This window comes from Primulina eburnea, chromosome 2 (assembly GCF_022965805.1).
Source record: "Primulina eburnea isolate SZY01 chromosome 2, ASM2296580v1, whole genome shotgun sequence".
In the NCBI taxonomy this organism is placed as follows: Eukaryota; Viridiplantae; Streptophyta; class Magnoliopsida; order Lamiales; family Gesneriaceae; genus Primulina; species Primulina eburnea.
In genome coordinates, this window is record NC_133102.1 from 7,967,577 (window position 1) to 7,982,113 (window position 14,537).

General features: G+C 32.9%; 1 protein-coding gene across 1 annotated transcript; it reads left to right on the forward strand.

The window, feature by feature from the left end:
* Positions 1-383: 383 nt before the first annotated feature.
* Positions 384-2,282, forward strand: LOC140824560 (8-hydroxygeraniol dehydrogenase-like). Its single transcript, XM_073186135.1, has 5 exons — positions 384-587; positions 739-852; positions 945-1,434; positions 1,518-1,671; positions 1,878-2,282. The coding sequence occupies exons 1-5, from the start codon at positions 490-492 to the stop codon at positions 2,078-2,080; spliced, it is 1,059 nt and encodes a 352-aa protein (XP_073042236.1). The 5' UTR covers positions 384-489; the 3' UTR covers positions 2,081-2,282.
* Positions 2,283-14,537: the final 12,255 nt, after the last annotated feature.

Genomic DNA, 14,537 nt, shown 5'->3' on the forward strand with positions numbered 1-14,537 from the left:
ATTAAAAATTTCAAATACAAGTTCAAATCTCAATCTAAATGAAAAGTGGACTTCAACGAAATTTCCTTGTAAATTTTCTGAAGCTAGCCAATACAAAATCCAATAATTCAAATTTGAACCATTTTTTGCTAGATTTTTTTAACGAATTTTCTCGATAGATATTGGTTTTGTGCTAGGGATGGGATTTTTTTAGGAGCGTCAATTTGGGTGAGTTTTACACACTCAGTCTCGGCTCACGCAGAATTAAGAGAAAAGATTGGGAAGAAAATTACTCTAAATTTAATGTATTCATGTTCAGATTTGAAAGTAGCCAATTTTGACTTTTGAATGGTTATTACATACAAGTTCATTTCGAGATGTTTTATTCAAAGAATATTATATTATGACCTCACTAAAGCTCCCCCGAAACTATAAATTCCATTGTTCTCGACTGCTTCATTCACTGCCTTCCTATACCGATCATTATATTTCGAGAGCGAGGATTCATCAATGTCGAAATCACCAGAAATAGTGCACCCCGTGAAGGCTGTTGGATGGGCTTCAAAGGACACTTCTGGGATCTTAGCTCCTTTCAAGTTCTCTAGAAGGTACTGTACGGATATATCTGAGATTTTCATTTGTTCTCAAGATTTTATAGAGCTGGGAATGATGAAAGTTTTGAGTCTTCTTTCATGATAAAGAAGGGCTTTAGTTTGTTTTTTTCGGCTTGTATATTATATTCTATGGTTTGTTTTGTAGGGCTACTGGGGAGCATGATGTGCGGTTCAAAGTTCTATATTGTGGGGTGTGCCATTCTGATCTTCATATGGCCAAGAATGAGTGGGGATTCACCATATATCCTATTGTTCCTGGGTAAGAATATTTACTCTGCTTGTGTATTTGTGTGTTCATGAGTTAGTTATCCGAGGATTTGACTCATGGCGTATAATTTCCTTGATGTCTAGGCATGAAATTGTCGGGATAGTGACTGAGGTTGGTGAAAAGGTGGAGAAGTTCAGGGTTGGGGACAAAGTAGGCGTGGGAAGCTTGGTAGGGTCGTGCCGCCAATGTGATCAGTGTGCTGTCGATCTAGAAAATTACTGTCCCAAACAAATGCATGCTACTATGACATACGGAGGTTTCTCTGATATCATGGTTGCTGACGAGCATTTCGTCATTCGTTGGCCGGAGAATCTGCCTCTTGATGTTGGCGCTCCTCTCTTATGTGCTGGGATCACGACTTACAGCCCATTAAGGTACTTTGGACTTGACAAGCCGGGGATGAAAGTCGGTGTGGTTGGTCTTGGTGGCCTCGGCCACCTGGCCGTGAAGTTTGCTAAGGCTTTCGGGACTCAAGTGACAGTCATCAGCACGTCGATTAACAAAAAGAAGGAAGCTATTGACATTCTTGGGATCGATGAGTTTTTAGTTAGCCATGACCCTGAGCAGATGCAGGTTTCTTTTCTTTATCCCTTTTTCAGTTTCAGTATTCGAATATGATCGATGGGATTACCATTTATTTGATTTCGCGTGCGTAGGCTGCAGCAGGAACACTGGATGGTATCATTGACACCGTGTCCGCGACTCATCCCCTAGTACCTTTAATAAGCTTGTTAAAGCCCCATGGAAAGCTTGTCTTGGTCGGTGTTCCAGAAAAGCCTCTCGAGTTGCCCTCTTTGCCCCTGATTATAGGTGAGCACAAATGTCTGTTACGAACATGCATGAAACAAAAACTTTAAATTAAGAAAAATATATAAAATCATAAGATGCATATCCTTCATGGTATTCCATTTACTATGTTATATACATACTTCTAAGTTCTAACCACGCAGTCTTTTCTTTCGTTATATTGGACAAACTCTTAACAACTTATTCATTGGTTGTAAAATGAATGCTAGGGAGGAAGACGGTATCCGGAAGTGGAATCGGGGGAATAAAAGAGACGCAAGAGATGATCGATTTTGCCGCGAAACACAAAATACTACCAGAGGTGGAGATGATCCATATAGATTACATAAACACAGCTATGGAGCGTCTGGTGAAATCTGACGTGAAGTATCGGTTCGTCATTGACATCGAAAAGTCGTTGAAAGTTGATTAAAACATTGGAAAAGTTTGCCTCTAACATGAGTTTGCTTCTGGTATTCGAATAATGGGAATAATGCATGGATTGTGTTTTTGTAACTCTTTTTGTTTTCAAATTATTTATGTGATGCTAGCTGCTACAATAAGTGATCTTGACTTGTCGTATGATGCACTTGCAATTGTATGATGGACCAATTTTATATATGATCACCCTATATTTATGTTGTTTTTTAATTTACTTCTTGCTTCATTTATATTTTAATTTATGTGTTTGTAGTAGATGAAATATGATGACTTTGTTATATACTTTGTTTTTTTCTTGTCTTCATTTTGTATTTCATAGATGTTTAGGTTTTATCTTATTTTTTTTTATCATCATTTCTCTGGAGTTGTGGTTTCCATCCACAGTTATTGATATTATTCAATTAATATGATATTAAACTGATTTTTTAAAGTGATTGATTAAATTATTTCAGGAAATAATCATGTATACAATTGTTTGGAATGTATTTTTCTTAAATTTATTTGCAAAACTTATATGACGCAATAAATACAATAAAGTAAAATTTATTATAATATATAATATATTAGTTAGAAAACAATATTAGAGTTATAAAAAACCAATACACAATTAATAGGTGGAAGGACAATTCCGACAATAAACAAATCAACTCACACTTTATATTCTTTTAAAAAATATATATATCTCAGCTGGGTACCTATGTAAAATAATGAGGTGAGAACAAGCAAAACATAAGCAGAAATTAGAAGGAAAAAATGAAACATATGTCATTCAACTAGTATACAAAGCTAATAATGGGGCAAAGAGTGTATTATTTTATTCTTATTCGGTGGGCCTGAATTATATTTATATATGTAGCATCTTGGTTTTTTCGTGTCCAAAATGAAGCGAAAGTTTTAAAATTTTTTAGATCTTGACATTCAAGATATTTTTGAGCACTTATATGGTTTTAATAAATAAACATACATAAGATGTTTAAAACTTTTACCTTAGTAAATTTTCAATTGGCTTCAACTACGCGATATATGCGAACGTAGCTCTTGTTATAAATCCTACAATATTTCTTCAAATCTTCTTTCTTCAATCTCCTAATCTGGTCAACAACTGAATTATATGTCCCTCTTCCAACTTGCACTAGAAAGTATAGAATGATTTTTCGTTGAGATTAATCAAACAAGAGAAGGCTCCAAACCCTTTGACAAACAAAGGTGGAGGCCGAAAATTATGAGAGGATGAATTTCGAAATTCCTAGGTTGTGGAGGCTATGGTTTTCAAAAATTATGAGTGGAATTTTCTTAACCCCAAACCTAATACACATATATATAAGTTTAGGGTTCATTAATTAAATTAAATAATTATTGGGCTTAATCAATTAATTACTCTAGTCTAACTAATTTAATTAATTAATTAATTAATCTTTTAAAGTCCAATTAAGAACCTTAATAATCTGTATGTTGGTCTAGTACTCCTACAAGCCCATAATACATACACCCATTATAATTAATTTAAATCCATTATAAATTCAACATTTGAATTTAATATTTAAATTATAATTCAACTCCTTGAATTTATCACCTCCAAAATTTAAAATTCAATAAACTAAACTTTTGAGTTTAATAAATTAAATTCTCAAATTTTATAAATTCAACTTCTTGAATTTATTCTCTCAACGGGAACAAATGATCTAGTGTTTGTGTGACCCTCAATGGTTCAAAGATACAGATAACCGTGTGTTCACAACTCCTTGTGATTCAAGACATAATCTTTTATTCAGGCTTACCCTAATTTGCCCCATTCTATTTACCAAAATTTGATCATGAGAATGTTAGAAATCATATTTCTGATTAAACTCATCGAATCATGGTAAGAGCGTCTAGTAGCATCACCCCATGATTCCCTAGGTATCACTGTTAGTACCTGCAAGAACCAGTCGATTATGATTAACGTACAGTACGGTCCCTTCATCTCATATATCCCGATCGAATATGCAAACATTGGTTTATCGAAGGTTGCATATTAATTCGATAACTATGTGACACATATAAATAGTGGCATCGTATTTACTTATAATATACTTATAATGTTCATCAACTTATTATATTATCATTTATGCAGTTCAACCTAAGAAATCTTAGCACCACAATTTACTGATTGATTCCTTATCGTACGACCCCAACCTTACATAACTTACTATTTACAAGTACATCCCGAATGTAAAATTGTTGCAAATCTTAAACCTCGAATAATGTTAATCCATAAAACTCATTTATACAATATCGACCTTGTACCTATATTATAAAGCCTTTCAAGTCCCAATTATATGCTTAAACTATTTTCTTTCCAATTACAATATAGTTGAGGCATAAGACCCTCAGACTTTCCTCATTGGAACGAATATCGCAATCTTACGTATTCTTAATGCTTAATTAATTCTAGCGTATAAAACTTAATAAATTATCTCATGGTAGCCTTAGACTAATTATGATTAATCAACTTTTCTTATAACCCATAGAGTTCTAGAATCCATGTATCAAGATTTTAGATTTCTTACTCGATAAAAATCTTAATATTCGTTCATTGACAACCTATGTTGAACACAACTAATTCTTTTTTTGTTTTTATTTCATCCAAAATTTTCGTATAACCGCATATCCCATAAACTTGTAATTCACTTACATAACCCAAATAGTCTTTAAATAACACAATTCCAATACACATATCTACTTAATTCCAAGTTTCTTAATAGCTTTCAAAAATTCCTCAAGATAAGGTGTCTACATCAATTCTTACATTCGTCTATCAAGGAACCTAATCATCAGTCATATCCAACCTTCTAGAAAAATTTTAACCCTAACAAAGATACAATTTTTTTTACTCTTAGGATCATGATTAAAACTTATGCTACATCAAACCTTAATCTCCCAAAAATAAGTTGACTTACTATATAATCTTATAACTTAACTAATTGATCAACTTTATCTTAAATTGTTATCAATCTAAATTCTTAATTTTCTACAGCATTATTTCACTAACGCTTAAATTTTTCAAGCCAAAAATTGATTCATCCGACTATGCTCTCGATTATCATTCCTTATAGCGGTATAATCAAGATATCTCAGGGCTCTAAATATCCCTTCAAGCCTAAATCATCTAAAATTTCTATCATTTAAATCATTCAATTCTCACTTACTGTTAATCTGGTCCTTAAATTGCTTAAAAATTGCAAAATTAATTCTTACTTTCCTCGAATATTATCCGATTTTTCCTTAATTCTAAAATTCCACCATTACTCATTAGCTCTTGGCGTTCCTAACTCTATTTTATGGGTTCCTTATAACATGAAGTTCAAAAATTTTTAAGCTTGTTAAACTCAAAATCAATTCCCATAACCTCGAATAATTACTGATTTAACCCCCTAAATTAATGCAACTAATAAATGCGAAGATACGAAATCTAAGGGAATGACAGATGATTCTTGGTATTTGTGTAGTCAGATAGCCGTCTCTTCAGCTTCTCGAGACTCTATATAAGTGGCTGGAAGTTCACAAACTAAGTCATTTATACTTTTATCAAATCAAATGGGTAGAACAAATAATCTCTCAGAGTCTTCTCCGGAGTCTGAATAAGCAAAGGAGATCAGGAGGCAATTTCCAGCGTCTCGTAAGAAGATGTTTGAAGACATCTTTTCTCAAGATATGAAGACTTGGAAGAAATTCCTCGGTTTATATTATGAACAATCAGTTAGATTGTTCGAAATTATTAGGACTAAGTTGTGGAATCATCTCTTCCACAACCACATTCATTCAAAGAGAGGGGATCCCAGCAGTCCTTAGTTAGATTTCTGTTGAAGTACTTTGCAACAAATATAGTAGATAAACATATTGTAACACATCTGGTTTTATGAATGAAAAGCTCATTTTGTCATGTCTTTTTTTATCTACTGTTTTTATTGAAATGTAAATATAAATAAGGGATAAAAAAAACTCAATCTGAATAAATCAGAAGACGTTTCGGTTGACTTGCGATTCTTCAACTTCTTCAATATTAAATGTGACATGTCTATAAGATAACAACAAGTGTTAATTAACACCAATTTGATATGTCTGATTTAAGAAATTTCAATAGTTACACGTTGTTGACTCCTTACTCTTCTGAAAATAAATCAATGTTAGTCGAATATCATATAACTGATAATATTTAACAGGATGGTAACGCTAATACAATCAAGTTAAATCAATTAAACCAAGTATATTTTGAAAATAAGAAAACTTATTTTCAGGCAGAGGTTTTGATAAGATGTCGGCTGCCTGTAAATCAGTAGAAACGTATTCCAGACGAATGTCATTCTTCTGCACATGATCTCTAATAAAATGATGTTTGATGTCAATGTGCTTTGTTCTGGAATGAAGTACTGGATTTTGCGTGATTGTAATAGCACTGGTATTTTCATAGAAGATAGATGATTCAGAGGCTTGAACTCCATAGTCTTTGCGTTGTTTTTGCATCCACAATATTTAGAACAGCAGCTTCCAGCAGCGAGGTATTCTACTTCTGCAGTAGATGTAGCTATAGAAGTCTTATTTTTACTAAACCAGGAGATCAACCTATCACCAAGAACTTAACGAAAACCACTTGTGTTTTTCCTGTCTAGTTTGCAACCTGCATAATCAACATCTGAATATCCATTAAGATTAAAAGATGAATCATTAGGATACCATAAGCCGACATTTTGAGTTCCCTTTAAGTACTTCAGAATACGTTTAGCAGCAATATAATGTGACTGCTTAGAGTTAGACTGAAATCTTGCATAAATGCAAACAACAAACATGATATCAGGTCTACTGACAGTAAGATATAATAGTGAGCCAATTAGACCACGATACTGAGTTACCTCTACTGGAATTCCACTACCATCCTTGTCAAGTTTAGTAGATGAGCTCATAGGAGTGGAAGCAGCAGAGCATGCTTCCATGCCAAACTTTTTCAGTAGCTTCTTAGTATACTTGGCTTGATTTATGAAAATTTCATTATCAAATTGTTTGATATGCATTCCTAGGAAGAATGTTAATTCCCCCATCATACTCATTTCGAATTATTCCTGCATCAATTTGGAAAACTTTGCACACAGTTTGGGGTTAGTTGACCCAAAGTTAATGTCATCAACATAAATCTGCACTAACAGAATGGGCTTATTCTTAACTAAAGTGAACAAAGTCTTGTCTACTGTGCCAATAGTAAAATCGTGATTGATAAGAAATTGTGAGAGGGTGTCATACCACGCTCTAGGTGCTTGTTTTAAGCCATACAGAGATTTGTGTAATTTGAATACATGATGTGGTGAGAAATGATCAATAAAACCTGGAGGTTGTTTGACGTAGACCTCTTCTTGTAGTAGACCATTTAGGAAGGCACTCTTCACATCAATTTGATAAACTTTGAAGTTCTTAAAAGCAGCAAAGGCTAAAAATATTCTGATAGCTTCAAGCATTGCTACTGGTGCATAGGTTTCATAATAGTCTATTCCTTCTTCTTGTCTGAAACCTTGGGCCACCAGTCTTGCTTTATTTCTAATCACAGTGTCTTCTTCATTTAGCTTGTTTCTAAATACCTACCGGGTTCCAATTGCAGCTTGATGAGATGGTCTAGGTACTAGAAACCAAACTTCATTCCTATTAAATTGATTCAGTTCTTCCTGCATGGCTTCGATCCAGCTTGGATCTAGAAGAGCTTATTCAATTTTCTTTGGTTCATCTTGAGAAATGAAAGCAGCATGCATATATTCATTAATCATTTTCCTTCTAGTTCTTAAATGAGCAGCTAGATTTCCAATAACCAATAATGGAGGATGTGATTTTCTCCAAACGAAAGGGTTTAAAGAAATTTCTTCCTTGTTTGATGTATTCAAAATAGGATCAGCCAAAGCAGTAGCATGTTCTGGAATGTTCACTTCTGTTTCTGGTATGTCCTGTGTCTGAACAATTGGTTCTACCAGAGGAATGTCTGGTTCTCGATTTTGATCATCTTTAACCCTAGGTTCTGCATCATCTTCACTATTCAGTTCTAGATGAATCATGTTTAATCTGTTACTCAAATTTGACATATTAGAAATTTTAGGAGCACTACTGTCTTCATCGAAGACAACATGAACATATTCTTCAACATTTAGAGTCCTATTATTGAAAATTCAAAAAGCTTTGCTTACTGCAGAATAACCAAGAAAGTCCAGCATCTGATTTTGAATCAAATGTAGTCAAATAGTTTTTATCGTTATTGTACACAAAGCATTTGCAACCAAGTACATGAAAATAAGATACACTAGGCTTACCCCCTTTCCATATTTCATATGGAGTCTGATTGTGCATCTTGTTGACCATGGTTCTGTTTTGTGTATAGCATGCGGTGTTGATTGCTTCAGTTCAGAAGCGCTGAGAGATGTCTGCATCTGCTAGCATTGTTCTAGCAGCTTCTTTAAGAGTTCTGTTTCTCCTCTCAGCTACTCTATTTTTTTGAGGTATTCTGGCAGCTGAATATTCATGATAAATGCCATGTTCATCTAAATGCAACTCAAGAATCTTGTTAGTAAACTCAGTACCCCGATAAATGCTGATTTTAATGATGGAAATTGATTTTTCATTTTGAATCTTTTTCAAAAGCTTGATCAGGAGGCTACTGGTTTGATATTTTCCAGTAAGAAATATTACCCATGTAAATCTAGAAAATCATCAACAACAACAACAAGTGTATACTTCATTCCCCCTAAGCTCATGATAGGGATTGGACCAAACAAGTCCATATACAATAATTCCAAACACCTTGAAGTTGATTTACTACTTTTGTTCTTGAAGCTAGATCTCACTTGTTTGCTAGGTTGACATTCAGAACAAACATGATTCTTGACAAAGTTAATATCAGGAAAACAGTCAACTATATTCTGCTTCTTGAGATTATTGATTGACTTGAAATTCAGGTGATTCAATCTCTTGTGCCAGAGCCAATGTTTATCACAAAGAGAGACAACTAAACACGTAGGAACATTAATGGGATCAGTATTCCAAGAACTTTGTATGTGTTGCCTTATCTATTTCCAATTAACAAAGTAGATTCATCAGCATTTTTAACTGTGCATGCGTGCTTCTGAAAAGCTACAGAATAACCATTATCACACAGTTGACTAATGCTAATCAAATTATAACAAAGATTCTCAACCAGAAGTACATCATTAATAGTTATGTTACCATGGATAATCTTACCCTTACCCACGGTTTTACTTTTTGAGTTGTCCCCAGAAGTTATTTTTGGTCCAGCACAACTCGTTACTTCTGAAAGTAGACTCATTTGTCTCGTAATATGTCTGGAACAACCACTGTCCAGATACCATGTAGAATTGCTGATGTTTGTTTTCTTTTTTTGTCTCCGCAAACAAAAATTTTAGTATCTGGTACCCATATATATTTGGGTCCAAGCCTTATCAGTCTTTTAGGGACCCACATTTGTACAATTCTTGGTGACCTTGTACTTCGGGTATCCAAAGAGGTGTGTGCAGCAGAAGGCCTGTTTTTTCTAACAGTATGCGTCTTAGAATGTTGTTCTTCCCTTCTATTTTTGTTGTCTGGCCTGTATCTCTTCTGAACACGTCTAGAATTATAGTACTAGTAGTTTTTAACCTTCATAGAGGGTTGTACTCCTGAGTTGAATCCTCTACTGGATCCAGAACTCTGGTGAAATTTTCCCTTAGGTTCAACATATCCCAGACCATAATGTTTTCTTCTGCTCGTCTGATCTACATTCCTTTCAACTCGAAAAGTTGGTACTTCTAGTTCATATACCACACTGGATTTAACAAAGCGGATGTATTTCCCTTTGCTTGTATCCAATTCTGGCTTGGTACTGGTTTCAGAAATGCTTTCATTATTGCTGAATCCGAGACCACTTCTGTCTCCGGATTGCTTATGCAATTCTTGCATATTTTCCAATGAAACAGACGACTTATTCCATGCATTTACCAGAACAAACAGTTTCTGATTTTCAGATCTCATTTTCTGGTAATCTGCATTTACTCTTTCATTCTCAGTTCTCAACTTACTCATTTCAACTTTTAAATCATTGCAGCTGTTCTCTTGTAAACAAGTGAACTTACTGACTTGCTTCTTTAAGTTTAGATTTTCATTCTTAACTTCCTCGAATGATTGAGAAAGTCTCGAGTACTCTCCCACGATGTCATGCAGTGCTTCAATTAAATCAGTTCATGTAAATTCGTCAGAGTCAAAGTCTAGTACTCTACAGATGTCGAGGTTGGTTCGATATCCGTCATAAGACATTTGATCTCTTCTGCATCACTTTCGCTAGAATGAATTTCTGAGTCAGAGGACTCAGAACTAGAATCCGCCCATTTAGACTTGCTTTCCTCAACAATCATCACTTTGCAGTCTTTTCTGAATTTCTTGCCATTCCTTTTGTATTCCTTCTTCTTCTGGTCATCTTTCTTGGGCTTCGGTCAATCAGCAATAAAGTGACCAATCTTTCCACAGTTAAAGCACGCCATGTCACCAGGTGGTGAATCCTTCTTGACGTTCCAATTAGGGCTTTGGTAAGCTCGGCGATTCTTCTTCATGAATCTGGAGAACTTTTTCACAAAGAGAGACAAATCATCATTGCTGATCTTTTCAACAGTCTTTTCAGAAGTACTCTCAATAATGGAAGAAGGTGATGCTAGTGGAACAGCTGTAGCAGCAGCAGCAACAACAACAGCAACAGTAGTAGTAATAGCAGCAAGAGCCTTGGTTGGTAGATTTGTGGAGGGCTCTTCTCCACTTCTCACTTCTAGCTCGAACTCATAGGCTTTCAAGTCGGCAAAAAAGTCATGTAGCTCCAACTTGTTTAGATCTTTAGAGATCACATGGCTATTGTTTTAACGTCTCATTCCCTGGGCAAAGCTCTCATTACTTTGAGTGCTATCTCTCCGTTGTCATGCTCTTTACACAGAGCTGCCAGCTCATTAACCAAGCTGTTGAAACATTCATCAAACTCATTCAGAGTTTCACCAGCTTCCATTTTTAGATTTCAAACTTCTGCAATGCTACAGACAGTTTATTTTAATTCGTCTGCTCATTATTTTCATTCGTCTGCTCATTTCCTTCACATATTTGAATGAGCTTTTCTCAAATTTCTTTCGCGGTAGAGCACATATTGATCTTGCTGAAGGTGTTCTTATCAAGAGTTTTATAAAAGAATGTCCTTCGCGATGTTGTCGAGATTGGCTTTATTTTTATCTTCGCCAGTCCATTCGCTTCTTGGTTTTTCAACCATTTGCGGCGCACCATCAGTAACAGCAACATCTGTATTAGGCTTTAAAATCTTTAATGGACCATCTGTGATGACATACCACATGTCATCATCTTGAGCTGCAAGGTGAGCTTGCATCCGGATCTTCTAGTCATCAAAGTCTTCTTTTGAGAACATGGGAACCTTGCTAAAATGTGCCATAACTGTTGTAAATTTTTCAGAACAAGAGAAATCTGCTCTGATACCACTTGTTGGTGATCGATGTAGAGTCTAGAGGAGGGTGAATAAATTCTTTCATTTGACGATATTTTTTGCAAAGGGTGCTAGAATCCTGTTAGAGATTGTAGTTGTTCTTGTTCAAGCGTAAGTCCAGCAGATCACAATAATAAGTGCGGAAACGATCTGATGGAATAAGGTGAAAACAGTAATAACAGTAGGCAGTAGAACAGTAGTTGTTTCTGGAAGTTTGAAGATAAAATCTTCTACGTCTTCCCTTCTTCTGTTTCCAGAAGGTATCACTAAAAGACTTTGGATTTTACAGTACTCATTAGTACACACCATTTCAGCAGGACTTATCTTTTGCCTACTGAAACTCTTAGTAACTCAACACAATGTAATTTAATACAACAAGGTTCTGGAAAAGTGTAATTTAATACAACAATATGATCTCAAAAGATCAGATAACTCTTATGAAACGTGTGTTGCTTTTCTGTATATTGAGCTTGAAGATGATAAAAAGTTCTGAGTGCTCAAATCAACGTTCGTATGTTAGAGAATAAGCTCGTAGTTTTTGGTAACCTATAAACGTCGTTGATCTCGTGTATTTATAGGAGTCTTGAATCCAACGTTTATAAACAAAACGGTTTCTTTGACTTCTGATAAAAACAGCTTTATTGCTTAAAAAAGGTTCCTGCAAAAAGGCTACAAAACAATCAGTCTTGTTTCATACCAAAATATGTTGAATGACTTTGTTCAGCATTAATGAAACATTTAATACTCGTACTTTGTAAAGTAACGGTAACATTTAAGATTGAAACGATAGAGTAAAAGCCGTTAAGTACTGATCTAGTGAAGTCAAGTCCTGCTTAGTTCTGCTTCTGTTTTTCTAAGCCGATAAGTACTCGAAGAGTACTGCTTTGTTAAGGCGATAAAGGAACTTCTGCTTTTTATACTGTTTTCTGGTTTAACTAATACGATCTACTAGTTTTGACTATCATCACCACAATTAAATTAAGTCTATCACTATAATTGATTTTGTTATTTTTAATTTATGATTTATACAAATTAATATAATATTTGATAATAACAAAAGATTATCCAAAAATTAATGTCATTTAATATTTAATAATTAAATAGTCTTGTAAAAAACATGATAAAAAAATAAAAATTAATATTTTAAGGTATAATTTATAAATAAATTTTATGATATAATTGATAAAATAATTTGTTTCATTTATTGTTAATAATTAAATTTTATTTCTTTATGTTATAACTTTTAATCATGAAATTCTATACATTTTAAGATTATAATTATGAATTTTTTTAATAAAAGTATTACTACTTATAAAAAAATCATAAAATTTTATCGGTTCATAGAATTGAAATTAATAATTTCTTAATAAATAAAATTTTAAAATTTATTAATTTTTTAACTAAAAATAGATTTTTTTTTATTTCTTTTAAGCATTTTCAATAAATCTGTAAACTATTATATTTAAGGAGATCATTTACTAAAAAAAATAATTAACCTTGTGTTTGAATTAATACTTATATTCACGTGAAAATAATATTATTTACTTTTGTATGAATATAATTTTTTTATAAAAATATGATAGTTTACAAATTAATTGAAAAAACTAAAAAGAACTTAAAAAATCATTTTTTAGTAAAAAAAAATTATTTTATTTATTATAAAAATTAATATCAATTATATGATAGTTTACAAATTAATTGAAAAAACTAAAAAGAACTTAAAAAATCATTTTTTAGTAAAAAAAATTTATTTTATTTATTATAAAAATTAATATCAATTATATGACTACTTTTATTTTAAGATTTTCCTATTAATTTTATTAATACAATGATGTATTTTTAAAATTTTACAAATATACATAAAAATCCACATATATACAAATATACATGTAATAATTAAATGGTTTAACTTTTAAATAATTTATTTTATTTATTAATATAAATTTTTGAAAACTATTTAATACATAGGTTATGTCAATTAATTATTAGTTCAAAGAAAATAATAAAACATAATATGTTATAATTAGGTACAAAATCCTACAATTATGTACAAAAAATTTACAAAAGTATATAAAATCTTGCAAAAAAATTTACAGGAATCCACATAAATCTGTTTGTAAATCTGTGAGATTCTGTAAAATTTAATAAAAATATATCAAATCAACAAAAGTCATTTAAAAAATCATCAAAACTTAGATTGAATAAACCCGCTTGGATTTTTCTAGAACTATGATTTTCATCTTGTCAAAACATCATATATAATCTTATTAATTCTTGATAAGATATGATTGGATAATATATGATTCTAGAGCTGTATACCATTGTTACATCGATTATCTCTGATCATCGATCATGAATTATTTAATTAATAGGCTTGAAGTATCCTATTAAAACTCTAATAATAGGTGTTTTAGTTAGGCAGAACACCCGGTAGGATTTTTGACCAATTGACTTGGAGAATCCCAATCAAACACCTACTAGTTGGTGTCCTATTTTGTCAAATTACCTAATAAGAATCCCAGTGAGATTCTACAAGATCTACAATATCTTTAAATAATGAATATGTTTCTTGTGATACAGTCTCACGAATCTTTTATCTGTGAGAGTGGTCAGCTCTACCGATATTCACAATAAAAAGTAATACTCTTAGCATGAAAAATAATACTTATTCATGGATAATCCAAATAAGAGATCCGTCTCACAAAATACGACCCGTGAGACCGTCTCACACAAGTTTCTGTCTTAAATAATAGATCATATATCAAAGTTTGACACGAACAATTTTCTCTCTTCTAACTCAAAAATTCGACCGACTCCTTTTCTCAAGAAGAAAAATTTTCGGCTACCAATTCTCAGGCGACACCGCCACCGTCGTGCCATAGGAATTTGGAAATCAATCGTGAACTTGATTTTAGTT